This window comes from Watersipora subatra, chromosome 1, assembly GCF_963576615.1.
Source record: "Watersipora subatra chromosome 1, tzWatSuba1.1, whole genome shotgun sequence".
Taxonomy (NCBI): Eukaryota; Metazoa; Bryozoa; class Gymnolaemata; order Cheilostomatida; family Watersiporidae; genus Watersipora; species Watersipora subatra.
In genome coordinates, this window is record NC_088708.1 from 52,043,250 (window position 1) to 52,068,875 (window position 25,626).

A 25,626-nucleotide genomic window follows, 5' to 3' on the forward strand; every position below is an offset into this window, starting at 1 on the left:
CCTCTTAGATGCATTAAATCTGCAAACTTACTTCAAACTTGTCAAAGATCTCTAAATAAATAAGCAGTGAGAAACTAAGAATTATCTCCACCAGTTGATATCTGTTGCTTTCAACTAGCCTGCATTGATATTATAGCCTGTGCCCGGTTTTGCATTTTGTTGGAGCCTTCAGTTTTTTATTTTGTTCTAAATTTGAAGGTGTATATTCATTTTATATTCAACATTTTTGCATAAAAGCTCATTGATCTTATTGATATGTTAATTAAATTTTGCAGCCAAAACTGGTTTTTTATGTGCAACAGAAGAAGAGTTAAGTAAGCCAAATTAACATAACTGCAAGGATGCTACCAATTAATATGCTGTAAATCTGTAAATTATCAAGTTAAATAAGAGTAAACTATCAAGTACTGCTAATATATATTCAAGAACAAGTGACATAAATGAACCATACTTATAACGTATGCGAAGACAAAAATTAATAATTTTGAAACATAAAATGTTTGCATCATTTGCTCAGCCTGTTGGGTTCTGATTGTTGCATTCAATAAAAAGAACATTTTCTTCTGGCTGTTCAATCTTTTCGCAATGTCTTCTGACCTCAACTTTTCTTCTGCACTGCTGAACTAATCGATGTTATCATTGAAACAAATTTTTAGTTTGCAGAACGAAACTTTTACGCTTTGCGTTTCACACTAATAATGATAAACTTTTGGCAGGATGTGCTGTAAGCACAACTTTTAGCCACTAAGAAGTAGCCACTCATATACCATCGTAAATGTAAACTGTCATTCACACATGTCAAAGTATCAAGACAGCGTTGAACATGATGCTACTATTAGCCTGATTCAGTTATTAATTATTTCTATGGGGCTGCTTTCGAAATTTTAACGAGAAAATTGAATAGCTTTGAAATTGGAAAACGGACTTCGAAATGAACAGAAACAACGAAAGAACTAATTGTTATTGATGTAACAGATTCATTATTATTGTGATTTTTTGGACATTTTTCTACTGATCCTGGTTATTATGGATTCATAATGATCAAAGAATGTCAATGTGACAGTCGAATGGAGGTGGAGATCAATTAAAGGATGGCACTCTAATTCTCAACCCTTCTTCTATGATGGCGGTCAAATAGACGTTTTACAGTATATGGAATAGTTAAACTTGTTGGTTGATAGCCAGCATGGATTTAATGAAAAGGGCAACACCCCATAGGCTACATGTATTAGTGAAATGCTTGAAAAACTATATATTAGTTTTGATAGTGGCACAACTAAACACAACACATTTTTAAATTTTCCAAATGCCTTTGATACGGTTGACCACATCATTATAATGAAGAACCTTAAATTTCAGAATTTTAGACAATTTTTCTGTTGATGATTGCACTTTAGTCAAGCTATTTAAACAGTCCTTCACAATTTGTGAACAATAGCAACATATCTTCATCACCAAACTGTGTGAAAGTTGGTGTTTCACAAGGTTCTATCATAAGCCCACTGCTCTTAATCATATCTATTAAAGATCCGGTGAATTGTGCTCCATCACTAAACTGCGTACTTTTTGCTGATGATAAAACTGTTTCTTCTACTGATTTTAATATTTTACAAACTGAAATAAAAAGAAATTGAAACACGGTGTTTCTCAAATAATCTTAAATGGCCAACAAACATTACTTTTAGCCTAAATTTTAAAACCCTCAGAAACATTTGCTTGATTCACTTGGTTTACCTTTTATACGTAAAATGCTAATTTCTGTAGAGAGCCATGCACAGTTTTTAAGAATAAAAATTGATGATATTATTATTATTGCTATTATTGTTAATAATGACTTCTGTTCAGGTTACACTGGAAATGGAAGGTATGACCAACCAGGAGGAGGAGTGAACTACCTGTGTATGCCGAACTCACCAGAGTACAACAGTCCAGGATCAGTCAGCCTTTCAGCATTTATTGCTGGAGTAGAATATGAATCACATTCACAAGGTGTATTTCTAAGCAGCATGCATGATCAAAATGCTCCGTGTGCAAGATGCTACACTGGTAACCGACCCGCTTTGATGATGATCCCAACCAAGAGAACCTGCCCTGATGACTGGACTACAGAATATGAAGGTGTAGTTTTAGTTATTTCTCTTGTTCTTCTTGTTGATATCCTAACAATTTCTAAAACTGAGTGGATAACTCCAATTAATTTCTTTTTTAATAATTTGACAGCTTCATCATTTATAGCGTTAATATTTGTTCTCTAAGCATCTCTAGCCTAGATCATAGCAAAAACAACTGATTGTGGCACATACATGTATAATGTACATTGTCAATTCTTGTACCTCAGGCTACATCATGACCGGATACTACAGTCACAACCACCAAATGACATTTGAATGTGTGGATGTTGAGCCTGAACATGTAGCAGGAGAAAGTGATAACCAAAATGGTGGATTCTTCGTCTTTACCAGATCAGAATGTAGCAAGGGGTCCTACTGTCCACCGTATGATGAGAATAAGGCTATTACTTGTGTTGTTTGTACCAAGTAACTGCTTTACACATTCTACATAACAGCTCTATTAGATACACTTATTCTAATCCTCACACATGTTCTATCCTAGTAAATAATACTTTTATTGTTAACACAAAATTCACTACAATAAAATATAATAAAACTAGAAATTTCCCTGTCATACAATCCCTGACCAAGGTGATAATGGAAACAAAAAGGGTACTGCCGGTTGAGAAATGCAATATTAGCAGTCAAATGGCCCTGCAGTGCAATAGGAGAACTGCAATGGTAGCTGCAATGGTAGCTGCAATGGTAGCTGTAATGTACTGGGTGTTATTATGTACACCAAACGGCAATAATGAAAGGAAAATATTGTATGTTTATATCTCTCCCTTGCAATAAGAGAATCGAAATATTAGAAGTAAAATGGCAAACTGCGGTGTAATATACACAGGCTGGGGGGCGGGCTGTATATCATCGGTCATAGCAACCGATATCAAGAAGTTGTGATATTTATCTAGTTTTCTGTATTTGTATTTAAAAAATTATGCTGAATTTAAAAATCTAAACAGATTTTAGCTGGTATTTAGGTTTTAATATATTGCACACCAACGGTCACTATATACATGTACTTCGATCTTGTAAATTCGAATGATTATTCTTATAACTAAATCTTATAAAATCGAATAATTATTTTTACAATTAAATATTGTAATAATCATAAGAGAATCGTTAGAAAAATAACATCATCATTTCCTTTACTTTTACTGCCTTGGGCATTAGTTGGAATACCAAGCTACTCATTATACATAAGTGTCCAAAATTTCAGTTACCTACTTTAAAATCGGCAAAGAAAGAACGATTACTTCTCATTCTTCTACGTTTATTACAGAAACATTCGGCAATTGGACAATGCCATAGAATCGTTAGAAAAATTATCATCATAACTTCCTTTACTTTCACTACGATGGACATCAGTTGGAGTATCAAAGTACTCATTATAAGTGTACAAAATGTCAGTTACCTACTTTAAAATCGGCAAAGAAGAAACGATTACTTTTCAGTACTTCTACATTAGGGGAAGGCGGGGTAAGTAGTGCCAGTTTTTAGATTTTTTCAGACTGAGCTCACAATATTATCTTTTTTTCTATTGAGTTATTCTTAAAAGATAGTTAAGTATGTTGCTTTCTTTATTATAGGCACCTATGCCTTCTTGCTTTAACTAATTACCAGCAAATCATTATTTTGTGAGACCTGTTTTCTGGCACAACTTACCCCATGGCCGGGGTAAGTAGTGCCATGGCTGATTTGATTCGGGGTAAGTAGTGCCAGCAGATATTTTTAATAAAAAACAAAGTTTTATGTTAAAAGTTGATTTATTTCAATAGAACATGAAATAAGATATGCAGTAAGGTTTTTACAGTGTAAAATGTTACACTTTACTATGATAATATGCCTCTATGAAATGTAAGGCCTATATGATTACTGTAATAACACAAATTTTCCTTATTCAATAGAGAAGTTCTCCAAATCCACGCTAAACTTTACTTTAGTGGCTACTCGTTTAGTGCCTGACACTGCTATAGCATTACCAAGCAGCAGAACAACATCAGCAAATGTAACAACATCTATGTCATCCTTCTCAGGAAATATAAACGAAGCCGACGATCCTTTAACCTTTCGCAAGAACTTGACCTCAAAACTCTCTTTCATGAGCGCTGATACTTGACCAACGTACAATTTTGTTGAGTTTTGTTTGGTGACGTACTGTATCAGAACATAAGCTCCAACTTTCATTTGTTGGGACTCTTCTAAAATCTCTGGTTCAGAAAAATCTTCATCAGCACTTTCTGAGTCCGACTCCAAGACTGCCACACCTATATCTTCATCAGAGGATGAATCTGGGATAGAAGCTTTTGTAGGCTTGCGTGCTTTTTTTCCAATTGGTCTTTTGCTTTTCTTCTTAGTCATTTTTTCTGCTTGTTCATTTTCTAAGCGTAACTTTTCAGGAGTGTCAGTAAGAATTGCTGACTTGATCTTGCGTTTAATTGATCTAGGCTTCTGAGTGGCTTTAGGCAGTGGCAGAAGCTGAGCTGGGGTGACTTCTGTGGTTGGTAGGGACAAACGGGAACTTAGGGACGACAACTGGGCTGACACTAGTTGTTGATGAATGATTTCTGCACTATCAGCCTCCATTTCTTGATTACTAAAACCTGCAGTAGTGGCTAAAAGTTGGTCTCTTTCAGGTTGACCAGTTGAAGTCAAAGGCTGTGGTGGACATGGTTGAATGTTTGTGGAAGGATTGGTGGCAATTGATAGTGGCTGCTCTGAAAATAGTGTCTGAATAGCACTGGTTCCTCTCTCATCAGGCATTGGCTGATCAGTGACATTTGCAGGACCAAAGTCATGATCTTCAAAGATTTGAGAGTTGAGAGGGAAGATACCAGTAGATCTGAAGCCAGAAGTTATGTTTACTGGTGTCATGCTCTTCATGAAAGCTTGTGTAGACAACTTTCCAACTTCATAAATTGACACACGTTGGCCAGGATTGACCCGCATCCAATCATCCATGGCTCGGTTATAATAGGTTTTCATTGGACCATAAATTGATCTATCAAGAGGTTGTAGCCTGTGAGAAGTGTGGGGTGGCAAAGTCAGTAAATGGATGCCGTTCTCTTTGCAGATATTGACAGTTGTCAAGGAAATGTGTGATGAATGATTATCGAGGATGAGAAGCACCGGGTGATCTTTAGAGCAGCGAGTGTTTTGGATAAAAAATGGCAAAAACTCGTCTGAAAATAGACCAGAGTTCATATAACCTGACTGAGCTGATACTCCTTTTGCACCAGGAGCAGTACCATGCATGAAACATTGTTTCATGTGTACACGTGGAAATACATAAAACGGCGGCAAGTGGTTCCCACTGGCACTCACGGAGCAACATATGGTAGTGAGCTCACCACGCTCCTGTGAGGTTGTTGTCCCTACTTGACGTTTCCCAGTAGCAGAGATAACTTTACCAGGGTTTTGTACGGTAGTTATTCCGGTTTCATCAATGTTGTATATGTTTTTTGCCTCAAAGCTGTGTCTAAAAATGTGCAAGATGTCAACCTTCAATGAAATTGTACAGCAGAAACAGACACTTTCAAACACAGAGCTGAAATGATTAAAAATATGGTGCCTAACTGATGCAGCTAACTAAAGAAAATGTTAATTCCTTTGACTAATCATTTATGATATATAATATGAAGGTTAACACACCTATGCATTATGTCAGAGAGTTTGGTGAAAAATCCGTCCACAGCTCCTTTATTAAAAGCTGTTTGTCTTGCCAGTGAAGTGGCTTCAGGTTGTCGAAGAGAAAGGCGGTGTCGTCTCATAAATGCATATAGCCATTCAGTACCTGAAATATAACAAATTTAGTCAAATTTGAGGTGAATATGTAAGTTGCATAGATTCATAAGCGTAATTATACTGTGTCGATAATTATTGGATAGAGTTACGTTCCATTTAGTACATAGTAGTTTGTAGTATCAAATGCATGGCCAATGCATGCTTACCTGCCATTCCATCAGTGGTCCAGTTTGATGGAACTTTGATGTTGTTGGCCTTTGCATAGTCATGTGCCAGTGTTCGAGCTCGCTCTTTGTTTAGACCATAAAAACAGTTGTCCATGTCCTTGATATGATCTGCCAGTCTGCTCTCTTCTGTATCGGTAAATATGCGATGTACATCTGCACATTTGGTATACCCTTTCTTTTGGTTGGTGATGTACCTGGCCAGTGTCATTCTGTTCACTTGATGAGTTATGGCTGCATTTCTTATACTAGACCTGCCATCTTTCACTAGCTGAGCAGCACTTTTTAGTTGATCTTCATTAATATCAGCTCGGTTGGTCTTTCTTTTGTAGATTCGTGGCATTATAATTATGAGTGAGGAAGAATTTTGTAAATCTGTAAAAAAAACATTATGTTATACTATGCGCTAATAATATATATTATATATAGCTATAAAGTATTGTAAAATATAGTATATTTTAACAAGTTAACTCAATATTACCAAAATAAAATGTATGGGGTAAGTAGTGCCATGGCACAACTTACCCCATATTTTGTGGCACTACTTACCCCGCGTGGCCATTTTGAGTAAAAATAGTAATTTCAGTCAAAGAAAATGCACTAAATTTAACTACTCTTCAGCAAAACAATCCTAAGAATAACCTATATTCATAATGCTAAAAACATTAAACACAGCAGTAGTCATTAGCAAGTAACTGTTTGCCAAAGTACCCAATACAAAAACACATTTTGTGCAAAAAATCATGAAAGTACAAATATCTGACTTACTATTTGCAGCAGGAAGTTCAGAAAAGGCCCACAATGCCCAGCTTGTTGAAATCTGTCTATTGGAAGAGAAGAAAACTCTAAAATGCAGTCTCTTTTTTTACCATTTGCATTGGCACTACTTACCCCATGGCACTACTTACCCCGCCTTCCCCTAATTACAGAAACCTTCGGCAATTGGACAATGCCATAGACTGGTGTAATGTGCACGGTTTTCTCGTGAAATACGCACGACTTGATGGTTCTACTCTTTCTCGCACAGCATTATCGGAATTTCGTTGGCCAGTCTTAATTTTGATTAAATAAAGTTTGTCAAGTTTTTATTGCGATTTTAGGCCAAATTAATCTGTCTATTTAGTCTATGTATATAATCTGATCAGAAGGGTTAGTTTTAGGATATTGCAGAAAGTTTTCAAAGACTTGATAACATATTTAAATATGTTTATATGTGTTTTGTATCATTATTATACTTGAACAACTCTACACAAAAATGGTTAAATTTTTGATGGGATTATTGTACAAGTGTTTGGTAACGGCGGTTGATGGATAATTTTTTAGGAACTGTGTGCGCATATGCATTTATCATAAAACTCCCAAACATTCGCTTCGCTCGTATTTAGTCGTGGGACAATTTTTGTCTCGGTTTCCTGTGTTTATTTAAAATGAAAGACTATCCTAAAAACTAAGGTTTGTTTGAATGTGCTAAGCTATGGGATAACAAATTTAAACATGTAAATATCTTACTTAAAATTTCATTTATATAAATTATCATGCGTATTTATATAAAAATGAAAATTAGAGCATGATTTTTGAACATGATAGCAAAGCAAACTAATAAAGTAAACATGCAAATTATCAAATTTTTAGATGTAACTCTAAATATAAAAGACAATACCAGTAATCCATACGTAAAACCAAGCAAAACCATTTTGTAAGTTTACAAGATAAACAACCACCCACCATCAATTTTTAAAAATGACCCAGAAAATATCAACGAATAATTATCCAACTTAGCCTCACATGAATTACAATTCAAAAGCTCAGCCCAACCATACCAAAACAACCCATGCTCCAAAAACCCTTTCTTACCAATCACCCTCTACAAAAGTTGTTCAACAGAAACAATTTAAAGCATAGCTCTTCATGCATGCAAAACATAAAAGCTATATTAGATGCACACAGTAAAAAACTCAACATGCAAAAAACCAACAAATCAAAAGATGAAAACACACAATTGCAAAAAGCAGACAACTGCCAAATTAAAGGAAATTAAAATCTACTAAACTACTGAATACAACAAACCACGCAGTTGCCAAAACTTGCATACATTTTCTCAACAAACTTCAAAACCAGATGCACTAACCACATAATTTAACCACAGAATTAAACAAAATCAAACAGAGCTATGCAAACAAAGATGGAAAATGAAAATGAATCTAAAGAGATGGTTCATTTTAAAAAAAGATTTAGGACATGCTCAAGCATACAGCGACAGAACACTGCAATCTCTGCATACTTCAAAAGTTGAAAAAATTAAAGGTAATGCAACTTCCAAAACAAAACTGAGCAATTTCAATAAAAAAGAGTTATCGTCTTCTTACAAACATTCTAAGAATTGTGTTCTCCTAAACACCTCAACGCAAATAAATTATTACGTTCATTTCAGTAATTTGCACTAACAAAACACTAATACCTTCAAATACGAGTGTTCAAACATACAATAAATTGTGTATAAGAAGAAAATTCTGAGCAAAAACCTATGCACTGAGATATGAGACCAATTTCAGATATGAGCAGCCTAGATGCTGCTTACGGGAACATTATTGCTCCATTTTCTTATTGATTCAAAACGGATTAGGAAATGGCTAAAGGTGGAGTTATACATATAATTTAGATAAATTTATTGTACATACATATATATATATATATATATATATCTGTATTTGTAGTTTATATAGCCTAACTATATATAAATTATTACCTATAATAGATATTTATGCATAGAGAATATATATAGTACTATACATATAGTACTTTGTGCAGAGCTCATCACTTTTGTGATTTGAGCACTCTGGTGCCAGCACATTGACTTTCTTAAATCTGCGAGGCAACTTAGTTGTTTCGTGGCAAGAAGTCAACTCTCATTGGTAATGGGATTTGTGTCCCTTGCCTAAGCTCTGAGCTGCACTGATGAGGCTTCAATAGCCGAAACAGTACTGTCTGTATATATATATATATATATATATATATATATATATATATATATATATATATATATATATATATATATATATATATATATATATATATATATATATATATATATATGTATATATATTATATTATATTGCAATATATATATATACATGTTTGTTATATATATATATGCAGTCAAACATATATATATATGTAAATATATTTATATATATATAGGCCTATATATATATGTATATATATATGTTTTTTATATAAATACATATATATGTATATAGTACTATATATATTCTATATGTATAGATATATATATATATATAGTTAATAGTTTATATATAGTTAAGATATATGCCCTATATATACATTTATACATAATATATGTATGCAATATATGTGTATATATATATATACATACATGTATAGATATATAGCTATATATAAATTATTATCTATATAAATAGTATATAGATATCTATGCATATAGAATATATATAGTACTATACACATATATATATATACTTATATATTATGTAACAGTAACAAATATATATGTAGACTACTACGAAGAAGCTTTTTTCTTATGAAAATACTTCATAAAAACTACAAAGTAAGTAACCAAAGTAATTAAACCCGTACGGTTAGTTTAATAGTATGAAAAGGATCGATGAGTTTTCCTTAGCAACTTGAATCAATTATACACACTTGGCAAATATCCAATGGAAGCTCAGCATAAACTGTGAAAGATGTAAACAGTAGTTAAACAGATAAGGACGAGAGCTAAGGCTATGTGCTTCAGCTGCAACTGTGTTGTATCAAAGAAACTTAAAAAGAGCCTTATATATTATTGAATAGGTTACTGTTGTAAAACTACTCTCGTAGGAAAATGATTGTTTAAACTACATGTAAGAAGAGATTTTGACTGTTTTAGAGCTTCTGTCACTCTCAGTTGCTGCCTGCTTCAGTGAGCAGGAAACTCTGTGATTGATAGGTAAATTAACAGATGTCTAGTGATTCATAGGTAAAATAACAGATGTCTAGTGATTGATAGGTAAAAATAAGATGTGTTTTAATGACTGATGTTTTCAAATCATCCAATTTCATCATATCAGTTTTCCTTTTTATTTGTGTTGAAATGTCAAAAAATAAAGAACTATTTGATAACAGTCAAGAAATGGAAAGAAATAAATTTAAGTTGGATATTGATTTTATATAAAGTGTTGCAAATATGTTACAATATATGATTTGTACAAAATGTTTCATGTCTCCATCAAAACAGTAACAAATGTTTTGACTGCTCTGTGATAGACTGTAACAGCTTGATGTTATATAAATGCTCTAACAACCTACTCCAGAAACTAAATTGACAACTTTGAGGAAATTTGGCTTTCTGAAATACTGTTTGTTCTATATACTACCCTTCATATTTATTTGTCTTTCGTGTTCAAGTCAGGTTTTATTTTTGTACTCTCAGTATATAAACATGCAGTTCTGATGAAGATAACAGCTTTGTAAGACTTCTAATTTCCATGAGAACTTCTCTAATTAAATTCTAGACTAGCTGACCTTGACAGGAAGTACAGCTGGCTAAGTAAACTCTAATCAGTCATATGATATCCTCTATGATTAGCTGACTTTAGTTAAGTAAAAGTAGGCGTGTCCATCTGACTTTCTGTTGATGACGTAGTTAACACTCTAGCATAAACAACAGCAGCAAAGCAGAACTTCTCATTGTCATCAGATTGAGAGTTTACAGACATTACACTATAAGGTAACAGTTTGTATTTCACATCTTCATGTATACAGTGTTCCTTTACTTATTTTGATAGGTAAATTTTACTAGATAAATATATTACTATTATTAAAATAAACAGGTGAAGATTATTTTAGTGTTACTATTAAAGTGTTGTTTTATATGATTGTAACTACATAAAGCTGTTCCAACAGGAAATGGTTGCACTGAAAACATTCGTACTGCTCTTCATGCTGAGCACTGGTTGTTATGGCAACACTCTCAACAGTCTTGACAAGAGGATGTTAGAACTAGAGGATCAGCTGAAGGTACATGAGGAGAACTGGAACAAAGCTTCAGCCCAACTGGTGTTACTGGAGAACTCTCTCGCTACTGTAAGTTTTTACTGACTTTCTGTAAACTCTGCCATCATGTCTGTTAGACACAACTTTTAACATGCTTGTCATAATTTTAAATGATAAAAAGATATTTAAGCTAAATTCTCACACCAATCTTTTTGAAACAAACCCTTTAATCATAGCATTAAATCAGTTTATTAGAACCACACAGTGGTCCTAAGGCTAAAGAGACAACAATCAAACCAGAAAGGTTCTTCGCTGAGCCAATTGAAAATCTCTAAATATAAATAGCCTTGGAGGTTAGAGTAGCCTATAGAATCACCATGGTGATTATATGAAGATCCATGTTGTAAATTAATTTCATAACTTCTTGCTGCAAGTAACAAAAAACCTTTCTTTTTCTACTATAAAGTTGTATTATTAATTTATAATTATCACCATAATAAAATCATAAAAAATCAAAACTGTTAAAGTTTTAATTGGAAAAATTGCTCAACCAAAATATTTACTTTAGTAAAAATCTGATTGATAACTTAGGAAATATGTTGATTTAAAAACTTGCTATTGAAAAGCCTACTAATAATTTTAGTACCTACACGGGGTTTCTGCCTACCCAAGAGATGAACTAGAAGGTTCCGAAGGAGTTGATATCAACATTAATCTATCTAGAGGTGTGAATATGTCTATACTTTCCTCTAGTTCTTACATAATTCTAACTTTATATTATTTAGTTATTTATACTTCGTATTGTATCACGGTAGAGTAGATAGTACAACATTGTGAATAGTACATAGGAAACAACTTGTATAGTAGAGGTGGAACGAGACACGAGACGTCTCGAGTATCGACCTGTCTCGTCTCGTATCGGTCTCGTCTCGACTTAACTATTGCCAAACTCGAGACAGGAAGTAGAACTAAAGCGCCTGCGCACGGTTGTTAAAACATGGCTTTTTGCGGTAGCAACAACTCCATATATTGTAATGGATTGCGGGCAACTGCCTTTAAAGTTATACCCGGTCCGTTACTACCTGTTGCTACTGATTATGTTGGCCACTGAGTCTAATCATGTAGTCCGGACAACGGCCCTGTTATTTTTTAGTTCGGTTCTGTGTCGTTAAAACAGATACCGGGTCGTATCTAATTACTCTTCGGATAATCCAATTTAATAAATAAGACTCGCGGGTAAAATGTCTGTATTTTATCGTATCGTGTCTAAACACCAACTGCCCTTCATAAAATTCGGGCCTCTTTTACGTATATACTACCAATCGCGGGTAAAACTTGCCCGGACACGGAGAAACGAACGAAAGGCCGTGTCGACCATAGCCCGTGCTCGGTTAACAATGACGTTTTGTTAGCTCAATGTAAGAATATACATGTGCATGTATACAGTAATTAATATAATTTCATGAGTACAATTTAAATATAATTCACATACTACAGCTAATACACAAAGAAAACTTGAATGAAACGATAAGAATGAAAGTGTTATCGTGTGTTCTTTTAGTTGCGGTATTTCTTTGTAGAGTGACGGCTATCGGTTTCATTACACATTACATTAAAAAGTAAGAACTATTCAATAGATGGTAAAAATATATATGTACAAAGCAATATGTTTATAATAATTATGATCAATCAAGCTCAAAATTCTTAGAATATATAACTTCGGTATTTTAGAGCTGTTTGTGTCACTTTTGTTTACAAAAACTACATGCATATCACTATTAAAATGTTGTATTTAAATCGTTTACACCAGGTGAAAATTCAATTTAAAAAGAGTTTTATTAATTTTATATTTACCAAGTAGCTAGTACTTGTGTAGTGAAATCATCACCAAATGCTCATTATTTTACTGTCTCGTGTCTCGAGTCTCGAATTTTTACAAGACAGTGTCTCGAGTCTCGTCTCGAGCTTAAAAAACCTGTCTCGTTCCACCTCTATTGTATACATTGTAAAATATATTGTATTATACTCTGCTATATTATAGCAATTACAGATAACTACAATATGTGACATTATAGTGAATTATATGATATAGCAAACAGAAAACATAGTATACCACACTAAATTATAATATAATAAATTGCATATAATATACTGAATTATATTACATAACACCTAAGAAACCATACAAAAGGCACAGTTTTAATAAAATAATATAATTTACTGACCAAAAATTATTTGTTTTAATTTTATTTTACCAATACTGTAGCCTTTTATTTTATAGTTGTGGTTCTCAAAGCACTTCGAATCATGAGATTTTCCTAATTACACCAAATAGAACAGCATAAATACATATTTATGCAACTACAACAATCATTAAACAAACTGCAGAGAGTAAGAGTGGTGCTACCGGATCGTCTGGACCTCAAGGACTACCAGGATCTCAAGGACCTCCAGGACCTCAAGGACTACCAGGATCTCAAGAACCTACAGGCTTGCCAGGGTCACAGGGTCTTCCAGGAGAGGATGGTGAGACGTAACAATTCTAAAACTAAAAGTAACTGACAATCCAAAAGAGCAGGCTCACTGATAGTGATTACTAAGGATGAAATGATGCATACTTTCATATTGATGTTCACCATTAAGTATGTCCCGCAGTTACAGTAGAACTATGGCTATACTGTAATTTTTCTAAATCTTTCACTACAGGTTTTAATCTTACTATTTCAGGTAAATCAGGAGCAGTAGGTGCACCTGGATCAGCAGGACCTCCAGGCACTCCTGGTATTAATGGCACTCCAGCTGAACATGGAAGAGTCGTCTACACGCGGTGGGGAACAAATACTTGTGGAGACAATTCTACTCTTCTTTACAATGGTATGATATCTGTTAATACAGTCATACTTCCTACACGCGAGTGCTACACCATACGAGAAACTCAAGACAAAAGCTGCCTTTCTAGCAAGTTTTTTCTTTGCAATATGAGTAATCTTTGAGATGCGAGCATACGAGTCGGTTCTCGATGGCCACTACATTATATGGCCAAGTATGCGAGAGGCTGTTTTCAAAAACTGCATAGCTCCGTTTTAAAAAAAAAATCATTTTGAAAAAAGTTTTCAAACCCACAAATATATTGCTAGAAAGTGTTTGATGAATTGTAGATAGTTCAAACTATGTTTAAAAAATTTCTGTCTAATGTCTAATTTCAAAAAGAAGTAGACAATCATAATTACTATAAACATGAGCTTTTAAATACACAGGTTTTAGTTAATTATCATAAATTTAGAAACTATAATACTAAGGAGAATTTTATAGACAAAATCAAAGTTGTACTGTTATTATTATGGAAAGTTTAAATAGAAAGTAATTGTTAAGTGAACACTTTTAAACAAAGTTCGAAAACGAGATTTCACAAGTTCCCAACATGACCTTCCAACCATAGATGTAGGACGCACAAAAATCCAGATTTTTTAAAGATTTTTAAATGTAATCACGGACATTTTGAAAATATTTGAGTAGTTATTGCAGCAAAACCCTTTAATTCCAACGTAACTTATAAATCATATCTGCAACAAGTACCAATATCTAACATTAAGCTGAAGTTTGAGCAGGTATTAAAGGGTGATGTAATAAAAGTGATACAACAGTTAAACCTGCAAAAACCAACAGAATGTGATAGCATTTTTTTTAGACTGTTAAAAGAAATATTCTTTTTCTACTTTTTATAATCAAACACCTTATCAATTTGTTGATAATTGCAAAATTAACATTCTCAGATTGTTTGAAGATAGCAAGAGCTACTTTCTTTAAAAAGATAGCAAGACATATCCCAATAACTGCAGGCTTATTTCAATACTACCAGTTTTATGAAAAATTATAAAGGAAATCATGTTGTAAAACCTGTATTTGAATGCCGTGGCATTCTATTTTTCAACACTATCCTTATGGCTGCGGTCAAATGCAGGTGGCTTTTAAATAGAGGCTAGCGTTGTATTTTTCAGATAGCTCGTCAGAATTTTTAGAAGCTAAATTTACCTGGTTTATGGCTATGCAAATGCCGCCTATATTTAACACTATTGTTCAGGCAGAACGACCTCAACTTATTTGGATGCAATAAATTTGCGATTGTATCTGAACTTCTTACAGAACTCTAAACAAATATGCATTGAGAAACCAAGAAATGTCTCTACCAGTTGACATCTATTGCTTTCACATAACCTGAGATGATATTATAGCCTGTGACCTGCTTTGCATTTTTTGAGCATTCAATTTTTCATTTCATTCTATATATGTAGGCGTATTTTCGCTTCACATTTAACAATGTTGCATCAGAGTTCATTTAACTTATTGATATGTTTACTACAGTTTGCTGCAAAAGCTGGCATTTTTTGTGCAATAGAAAAAAAGTTATGAGCATTGATCAAATGTAAGCCAAATTAAAATAAACGTAATGATGCTATCAAATAACATGCTGTAAATCTGTAAATTTCTAAGTTAAATGTTGATAAACTATCAATGCTGCTAATATATATTCAGAAACAAGCGACATAATAAATCATTCTCATGACACATGCAGAAACAAAAATTAAAAACTTTGAAAGAAAGATCGTTGCATCATTTGCTCAGCCAGTTGCGTTCTGATTGTTGCATTCAATAAAAAGAACATTTTCTTCTGGCTGTTCAATAATTTCCACAATGTTTTCTGACCTCAACCTTTTTTCGCACTGCTAAACTAGTTGATATTATCGTCCAAACAATTCTTTTGCAGGGCAAAACTTTCACACGTATTTCACACAAATAATAAGACACTTTCGGCAGGATGGACTGTAAGTACAATTTTTAGCCTAAAAGTAGTTGCTTATATACCATCGTAAATGTAAACCGTTTTTACATACGTCAAAGTACAAAGATTGGGTTGAACATAGAACTACTACTACTGACTGCTGATACAGTCATTAATTATTTATATGAGAATCCTTTCAAAATTTTAATGACAAGACCGAAAAGCAGTGAAATTATAAATCGGACTTTGGAACGAACCAAAACAACAATTAATCAATTGTTTTTGATGTAACCGAGTCATTATTAGTACAATTTTTTGAACATTTTTCTACTGATTCCTTGCTATTATGGATTGATAAAGATCAAAGAATGTCAATGGGACAGTCAAATGGAGGTGGAGATCAATTAAAGGATGGCGCTCTATTTTTCAGCCCATTTCCTATGGTTGCAGTCAAATATTGGTAGCGGTAAATTAATGGTGATGTTCAAATAGAGGTGGCGTTCAATAAGAGGTATTGCAGTATATGGAAGACTTAAATTTGTTGGTTGATAGCCAGTATGGATTTCATGAAATATTTTTCAAAAGCCTTTGATATGGTTGGCCACGATGCTGCGTGAAAGCTCGTTGCACTTATTGATATGTTATTAAACAACTTCAAGCTATATAAACAATCATTCACAACTCGTAGAGACTAATAACATATCTACATCCCTAAAACATGTGCAAATCGATGTTTCACAAGGTTCTATCATAGGCCTACTTTTATTCATTATATAAGAAGATAGAAACTATGTTACTAAGAAAATTTCTTATGCAAAACCAAAGTTTTCTTGTGATTAGTATAAAAAGTGTAAACGGAGTGTAAAGATATATTAAAACATTAACATATATATACAACTGATAAATGAAAACTCTTAACCTAAATTTTGAAATAAAAGTTTACACATTTTAATAATAATTGTGGTCTTACAACCATTGATGTAGGAAGCATCGAAATTACCAATCTTTTTGAGACTTATGAATGCATTAACAGCCATTTTGTAAATATTTGAGTAGATCTTGCAGCAAAACTTCTTAAATCTAATGTAACTTACGATTCCTGTCTACAACAAGTAACAATATCTCACATTAAATTTAAATATGAGCAGGTCTTAGAAGATGATGTAATAAAAGTGATAAATTAGTTAAACATGCGGAAAGCAACATGTGATAACATTTCTGTTAGACTGTTAAAGAAAATTCCTTTTCCCTAGTTTCTATCATCACACACCTTTTTAATTTAATAATTGCAAAATTCATATTCCCAATCTGTTTGAAAATAGCAAAAGTTACTTTCTACAAAAAAAGTAGCAAGAAAGATTCCAAAAAATACAGGCCTATTCCAATACTACCAGTTTCATCCATTATTATAGAGAAAATTTTGACCACGCAGTTGACCACATTAATCTAACCAACAAACTCAAATTTTACAACTTTTTTGAAGATGCATGCACTTTTTTCAAGCTATTTGAGCCATTTTTCACATTTTGTGAGGAATAATAACATATATTCGTCCTTAAAACATGTGAGCAGTAGTGTTTTACAAACTTCCGTCATGGGTCCACTGTTGTTCATTGTATTTATTAATGATCGGGTGAATTGTGCTCCATCACTAAACTGAATACTTTTTGTTGACGATACCACTGTTTTTACTACTGATTTTCCAAGTTTCAAACAGAATTAAAAGAAATTGAAAAGCGATGTTTGACAAATAATCTTATCCTAAATAGCCAACAAACATTACTTTTCAATTATATAAACCCTCCAAAAAAATTTGCTTAATTCATTTGGTTTAACTTCTTCATACGAAATGCTAATTTTTGTCAAATTTTTAGAAATATGATAACAATTGATGAAAACATATCATTTTGAAGTCATATAACAAAATTAACCAATAAATTGCATTGTGTACTTGTGTGCAAATTTCTTAAATATGTGGATTTTTAAAATATGTCAATCGATCACAGCTACTGTACCAGATTAGAAGCTAGCAATGATTTAAAGACACAATACTTTAAAACTAGTAGAAGTCAAATATCTATGTTGTCCACTGCTGCTAAATTATTCAATAAATACTTATTCCACTTTCATGAATCAATAAATACTTATTCGACTTTCATATTGGCTCGTATTGTTATAAAAGTGAAGCTGGTGGAGCGCTTGCCGGAACCGGTGACAGTGGTGCTACTGGTGCTACTGGTGCTACTGGTGCTACTGGTGCTACTGGTGCTACTGGTGCTCATGTTGCTTGCTCATGACTCTGTCTGTTCTTCTGAAAACTGCCAACTGGTTTGTCATGTTGCTAGTCTCAAGCGATACCACAATCACTTTTGCTTTACGTTTGCACTCTTGTTTATTTATGTTTCACCTATAAATTACATGCAATAAAACATCACATGCACACACACACACGCGCACACGCACGCACGCACACACACACTACCCTTGAGCAAAGATGACCAGATTTATTCATTCACAAAGGCTTGAAATTTTAATCCAGTCTTGTTATATGCTGAGATATGAGAGCAGCATTATGCATGATGTACTTAATATTTTATGTATAATATTCTGACCGACTCCATTTAGTATATTTTTAGCTTGTAGTTTTGCTTTTTTTTGGTCTTGATTTTCTAGTTGCGAGTAGTTTGAGCCTGATCTTGAGCAGCCATAATCAAACTTTCAGTCTGTCAATTCATTCAGTCAGTTTTCAATCATTTCCATAATTCCATCTCAGCATCTTTGACCTTTTTAATAGTCTTGACTATGTAGATTTATCTCAAGTTATTTCTCTTCTCTTGTTACTCTGTAGAATTCATAAAATTTTCAATCTGCTCAATTTAGCAATCATTTAGGCCAATAATTGCATTGAGTGAGACATTGTGCATTACATAATGGAACCCATGTAGTATTTAAAAGTCCTTCTGCTGTCAGTAAAAGTCATTCTAATAACTTCATCATTATGCCCTAACATCTCACAAAATAAAATCTTCCTGTAATAATTCACCTTCACCAGCAAAGGAAATCGCAACAGGAAATTGCAAAGGAAGTTGATTGCACTAAGAAAAGTGTATTTACCACAATCTGCAGATGGAAGGAAACTGGTCAAGTTGAAAAGAGGACTGGTAGAAAAAGGAAAAATTTAACAACAGATTGAGTGACCAGACACCTAGTATGACTTATTTGGCTTACAGACATCTAACCAGTTCTCAGCTGACTAAAGAGTTGAAAGAATCCACATGTACAGAGTTAGCACCATCAACTGTTTGCAAATCATTAAGAGATAATAGCTTACAAGGCTGTAAAGGTTGTAGAAAACCTCTGCTGTCTTCTCGGCAAAAAAAGGCTCATCTACAGTGGGCAAAGGATCATGTTAATTGGTCACCAGAAGAGTGGAGAGCAGTATTTTTCAATGATGAGAGCACATATACTGTGCAAAAATTATAATCTAAGAATAAATTCAATCTCGAAAAAAATACATATATATACAATGATATATATAATATTAGATATATACTGTATAAAAATATATATATATATACATAAATGAGTAAAAGCATAAAATCTGAGCAGAGTGCTCAATAATGAAATCACAGCATAATTATTTAAAACACTTTTGATAAAACACTTTATTAGTAACAAAGTGTTTTATCTAAAGTTATAGTCTGTTTTACTGATGATATATGTATATACAATAACTGGCATCACACCCTGTTTAACCCATATGAGTGGTAATTTCTGCTCTCACTCGGATCTCCAACCAGAGACCTGGGAGTTTGGGCATTTGCTTCAAGATATGAGCTGTTCCCAATATCACAATTTATGCTAGCACTTTTTGGGAGCAATTGCTCCTGGGCTGCCATGAGTAGCAACTCTGTATTGGCCATTAGGTTTCTTTTCTTCAGCCACATATATGTATGGTGGAGATCACCAATCTAGATATATATATATTTCTCAAAGTTTGTCGTATGTGTATTTGTAGGCTTGATTGCCCAGCTATAGATCTTAAAATCTTGAGATAAATATTTCGTACCAAAGAAGAATCGATCTCGGACGCTGCCGTTTACCAGTGTGACGCCTTACCAACTTGACTACAGAAATCGAATTGCTAGCTTGCCAATATAAGTCATTATATCAGAGCAATACCTAACTGCTTTGCGTATGACATGGGTCATAGCATAACGTCATGAGAAGCTGTTCGCTTACATTATTACACTGGCTAATAGCGAGCAGCTCTCACTACCTCTCATTATTTATAAGACAAAACACTTCTCTCATGATATGTAGTTTGAAAGTTAGAATGGAAAATGTTGTTATATATTAAATACAAATCAATTTTCTGTACAAAGACTTTTTTATCACCTAGGCAACACCGGGTAGCACTGCTATTTTAAATATATATATATATATATATATATATATATATATATATATATATACCATTATCATCGAGTTTTTATCATCGAGACAGACGTGTAACATGATTGCTGAATTTAACTTAGATGAATTTAGCTTACTGAACACATAGTTTCAAGAAGTTTTTGTATGTGTTTTAATTAACTTCAAAATTTAACTAAAATTTGGCAAAAAATGACACAGATAGTTACATCAAAAATCTTAGGAAAAAGAAAATATAAACAGCAATGGTCTGCTTACTTTATATCTTTGAAGGAGACTGATCTTCCAAAACAAGTTAGGGTAACTCGACTGGAAGGGTTATCTCCCTAGCAAATTTCTTCGGTAGAGGAGGCGTCGTCCCACATGGTTTCTCTCTTTTTGTAAAGAATTTATGAAGCGTAATATGCTTATCCGTTTCCAAACGCACTTGAAAACTGTAGCTTGCTGATTGCAATCCACATGCTCCAGTTTAGTCGAGAATCGAATTTATGTTCAAGCTCTGAGGCAAACAAATCTCAAAATCTTTGGTGGAAAACATAGGGCTAAAATAATTAGCACGAGCATGCTGTATATTTGATATAAAAACCGGAAACCTATATATATATATATCTTTAAAAGTATGTCCGTATGTTGTTTGTTGTGTATCATATATCTGCCGGTTTTCCGGCTAGAGACCTTAAAATCTTGATAATCCGCATTCTGATGGATTTGAACTCACAACAATTTTTGCATTGACGAGTGTTTCATCAGGATGTTCTACCACTGAGCTAGAATGCCATAGTGATCAAGGTTTTTATATCAAATATACAGCATGCTCGTGCTAATTATTTTAGCCCTATGTTTTCTACCAAAGATTTTGAGATTTGTTTGCCTCAGAGCTTGAACATAAATTCGATTCTCGACTAAACTGGAGCATGTGGATTGCAATCAGCAAGCTACAGTTTTCAAGTACGTTTGGAAACGGATAAGCATATTACGCTTCATAAATTCTTTACAAAAAGAGAGAAACCATGTGGGACGACGCCTCCTCTACCGAAGAAATTTGCTAGGGAGATAACCCTTCCAGTCGAGTTACCCTAACTTGTTTTGGAAGATCAGTCTCCTTCAAAGATATAAAGTAAGCAGACCATTGCTGTTTATATTTTCTTTTTCCTAAGATTTTTGATGTAACTATCTGTTGCATTTTTTGCCAAATTTTAGTTAAATTTTGAAGTTTATTAAAACACATACAAAAACTTCTTGAAACTATGTGTTCAGTAAGCTAAATTCATCTAAGTTAAATTCAGCAATCATGTTACACGTCTGTCTCGATGATAAAAACTCGATGATAATGGTATTTTATATTTATTTCATAAAATATTTTATGTGATATTTAATATTTAAAAAGTATAAATATATTTATATTTACTAAATATAAATATGCTTGATTTTATATTGGTAAATATTAAATATAAATATATTTAATTGACTTGAATATAAAAAAACTATTTCTTCCAGTCAAACATTTAAAAACTCTAAAATTTTTAAAGAGCTAGACAATGGTATTCTCAACAACAAAAAGTCCTTACTCTAAATACACATCACCCACAACAGTGCTGGTGTATAAGTGCTTGGTAATTTTATCTCTTTTCAGAGCTAGTAATATCATTAGAGCATTAGACAGCTTGGAGGAAAATAGTGATAACTGTGGGCCTGCCCTTCTCTGTTATGCAAAATCAACAGAAGTCATCTGCTCTTGTTTACTCTTTGTTGTCATCTTCATCTAAACTGCGTCCTTCACCCATCCTTGGATTACAGTTGCAAATATTAAACTTCATCACATGATTTTTTTAAGTATACTTCTGGCTCCATTAGATGTCAAGTTTTTATTTCCAATTTGTACAATATCATCAAACCATTTCCGTAGATGAATTGTCAATAGCAAATTTTGACAAAATGTAACAGATTTTTATTTGAGTTATTATGCTTCATTTTTATCATGCAATTACAAAAGAATTGAATCACAAACAGTCACACTGCATTAACACCAGTCTGAAAAGTCTAATCATAAGTATTCCAAATTGTTTATCAAGGTCTATCTAACTTACTTGGTATATACTTTGATGCAGCTTATGCTAGGTGCTCTCCCCTTGTCACGGCAGGGCGGGTCGTCTAATTTCCTGTCATCAAAAATATTTTTGATGTACATGTAACATCATTTAAATAAATTGACACTAGCAACCATAGAAAAGGTTTTTGGTGATCCAACCACTAACTCCTTTATAAATGTAATATTTGTGAAATATACAATATTCATGAATCTTTGTATTCGAATAATCAATCAAAAATAGGTAAGATTATTGACTAATTTTGTTGCACTGTAGATGTATATTGCTTTACTGGAAATACAACAGTCATACATAGGTTTAGATAGTCAGTAGATGGTTTGTTGGCTTGGGAGTTACCCACCCCATGATCTAGCACATGATTTTATGATTATCATGATTTAGTATTATCACTCTCACTATCAAACAAGCAGTAAATTCCATTGACAATTTTTGTTGTTTTTGCAATATTTTCACTTTAGACATGTTACACAACCAGTCAGATAAACAACCCGTACTCTAGTACTTAGTACTCTACGGTTAAAGTTCTGTTGAGTGAATTTTACCAAAATTATATTTACCAAAGAAAGCAATTTTACAACCTGTTTTTATCCTATATACATATAACTTATTAATTAATGGTGAGCCAAAACACTTACAATATTGGTTCATAATTGCTGCCATTTTTCTTATCATTCTGTGCGAATTCTTTTATCCCGTGCTCAGTGTTGGGTTCCTGATGTATCAAGCTAGAAAAAGCAAATTGCATAATGGTACTTTCCAATATTCTCAAAAAACATATTACTTTTTTCATGTCCTTCTACTCTACTTTGTAGAGCATTGAGAGAGCAGTCAATTGAGAGAGAATAACAGTCAGATGAGAGTTTTATGATGATGCATACATTATTGAACAAATACTAGCACTAGTACAAATACTACTATTTCAAGATGTATCACTGACATGGTGGTGCTTATATGTGATGAGTGCAAAAATGAAACAAATAGATCTGTACTGAGTCTTCGTGTTTTTTTGCAGAATAAATCCTAAACTTGTAATTTATGTATTGATTCGAGTGCTGAAATAGGAAAACTTCAGCGAGTAAAAATACTACAAGGATGTGCACTTAGTATATGAACTGTTGTGTGTACAAAAGTAGCCCAATTCCTCCAAATTATATAAAAGTGAGTATTTTTGCATAAATTTAAATGATATTCAATTCGAAATAGTCTTTTAATCTATACTTGTAATAATATTACAGTATTATTGTATAGCAAACGTAAAGAAAAAGAGCAGTTATGGTAGCCATGCAAAGAGATTAAGAAATGGGTTTTTACTTCATTTCAAAGTTATTTATTACAACAATACAAAGTGGTTGAAGCTATGGCCACTTTAGCATAATATTATCAAATGTGCTTAATTGTTTTGTGGTATATAACAGTTTTTTTGTTTATTTCGAGTTGGCTCGGTTATATGTAATATATGTTCTTGCTAAAACAATATTGTTTTATGAATCATTTCTTTTGTATCAAAGTTAAATAACGGGTTATGTGCAGAAAATTTAGATTTTCACGATAGCTTTCTTTTTATCATTTATGATGGTTGACACTATTGTAAATCATATACTGTAACTTGTATTTGTAATCTACCCTGTATATGCATATGTACTCAAGGGTGATCTCAACCAGCTGTGAGGGAGGCTCCATGCAAAAGTGAGACATAAAGATAGGCAATAGGAAATGAACAAACAACTCCAAAGTTATGCTATAATATATTGACCAACAATTGATCCTTTTTTGTGATAGGCTGCTCATAATATATATAAATACTCGGTTACTGAAATGTGCTTGTATGTATAAGACTAACAGCTTCAAAAATACATACGCTTGTATTTTGCTTTGATTCAATAAACATGTGGTTTTAACTTCAATAACAGTTTTTGCTTTGTTTCAAATGAACGGCTATAAAATCACCATGGTTCCCAATAATCAACTCAAATTAAATCTATATATTTTTAAAGATTTGACATGTGAACGATAATAGGATTTGACATAAAAATAATGTACCTATTTACATTTAAAATACATCATCACAGGTGCATAACATATATCCATCATGCCATTTGTTATTTTCTGCATCACAGAATTAAGGTAGGCATAACATCATAGATGGAAGACATAGTTCCTTAGGTTGTAGGCGTAATATCGCGTAGGCAAAATCACGTGTAGGCACAATCACCTTGAGCAGCCATCACTAAACCTTCAGTCTCTCATTTCATCCAGTCAGTTTTCAATCATCTCCATAATTCTATTTCAGCTTCCTAGACCTTCTAAGGGTACTGACTATGTATATTTATCTGCAGTTATTTCTCTTCTTTTGTTTTTCTTGCTCTGTTTTCAGATCTACTTTGTTTTGTTGTTTTATTAACATTTCCATGTATGAGGTCAGAGAATCTGTCAACATCTGATCTTGGACGCTGGCAGACTAAACAGAAACATAGGAAAGAAACATTGATGAGTGTGGAGGTTCAGACTGTTATTACTATTAGTTTTATTACTACTCTATAATAGCTCTATTCAGGTTACACTGAAAATGGAAGATACGACCAACCAGAAGGAGGAGTGAACTACCTGTGTTTGTTTGACTCACCAGAGTACAACAGTCCAGGATCAGTCAGCACCTCAGCATTTATTGCTGGAGTAGAATATCAAACAGAATCATTTGGTGTATTTCCCAGTAGCACCCATAATCAGAATGCTCCGTGTGCAAGATGCTACACTGGTAACCGACCTGCTCTGATGATGATCCCAGCTAAGAGAACCTGCCCTGATGACTGGACTACAGAATATGAAGGTGTAGTTTTAGTTATCTCTCTTGTACTTGTCGTTCGTATCCTAATCATTTCTAAAACTGAGTGGATAACTCCTAATAATACCTTATTTAGAATTTTGACAGTTTCATCGTTTTAGCGTTATCATTTGCTCTCTAAGCATCTTCACCATAAATCATAGCAAAACAACCTGTTGTGACACATACGCATTGTCAATTTTTGTACCTCGGGCAACATCATGACCGAATAATACAATCACAACCATCAAATGACATTTGAATGTGTGGATGCTGTGCTTGAACGCGTAACAGGAGAATGTGCTGACAAAGATGGTGGACTTTTCTACTTCACCAGATCAGAATGTAGCATGGGGTCTTAGTGTTCGCCATATGATGAGAATAAGGC

The 25,626-nt window shown here is 33.3% G+C and overlaps 3 protein-coding genes across 4 annotated transcripts in view; 2 read left to right on the plus strand and 1 right to left on the minus strand.

Moving 5' to 3' along the window:
- LOC137410412 (short-chain collagen C4-like) overlaps nucleotides 1-2,668 on the plus strand; it is a 179,947-nt gene extending 177,279 nt beyond the window's left edge. Inside the window, exons 6-7 of the mRNA XM_068095833.1 lie at nucleotides 1,846-2,118; nucleotides 2,339-2,668. Coding sequence (XP_067951934.1) covers nucleotides 1,846-2,118; nucleotides 2,339-2,541 — 476 coding nt within the window. The 3' untranslated portion in view covers nucleotides 2,542-2,668. The remainder of the gene's footprint in view (nucleotides 1-1,845; nucleotides 2,119-2,338) is intronic.
- Nucleotides 1-25,626, minus strand: part of LOC137410448 (short-chain collagen C4-like) — a 227,936-nt gene that overhangs the window by 120,165 nt on the left and 82,145 nt on the right. The gene's annotated exons all lie outside the window — the stretch shown is intronic.
- The window catches only part of LOC137410429 (short-chain collagen C4-like), a 45,271-nt gene continuing 30,653 nt past the window's right edge, over nucleotides 11,009-25,626 (plus strand). Inside the window, exons 1-4 of the mRNA XM_068095850.1 lie at nucleotides 11,009-11,185; nucleotides 11,739-11,820; nucleotides 13,484-13,621; nucleotides 13,823-13,969. Of these exons, the coding sequence (XP_067951951.1) occupies nucleotides 11,009-11,185; nucleotides 11,739-11,820; nucleotides 13,484-13,621; nucleotides 13,823-13,969 (544 nt within the window). The remainder of the gene's footprint in view (nucleotides 11,186-11,738; nucleotides 11,821-13,483; nucleotides 13,622-13,822; nucleotides 13,970-25,626) is intronic.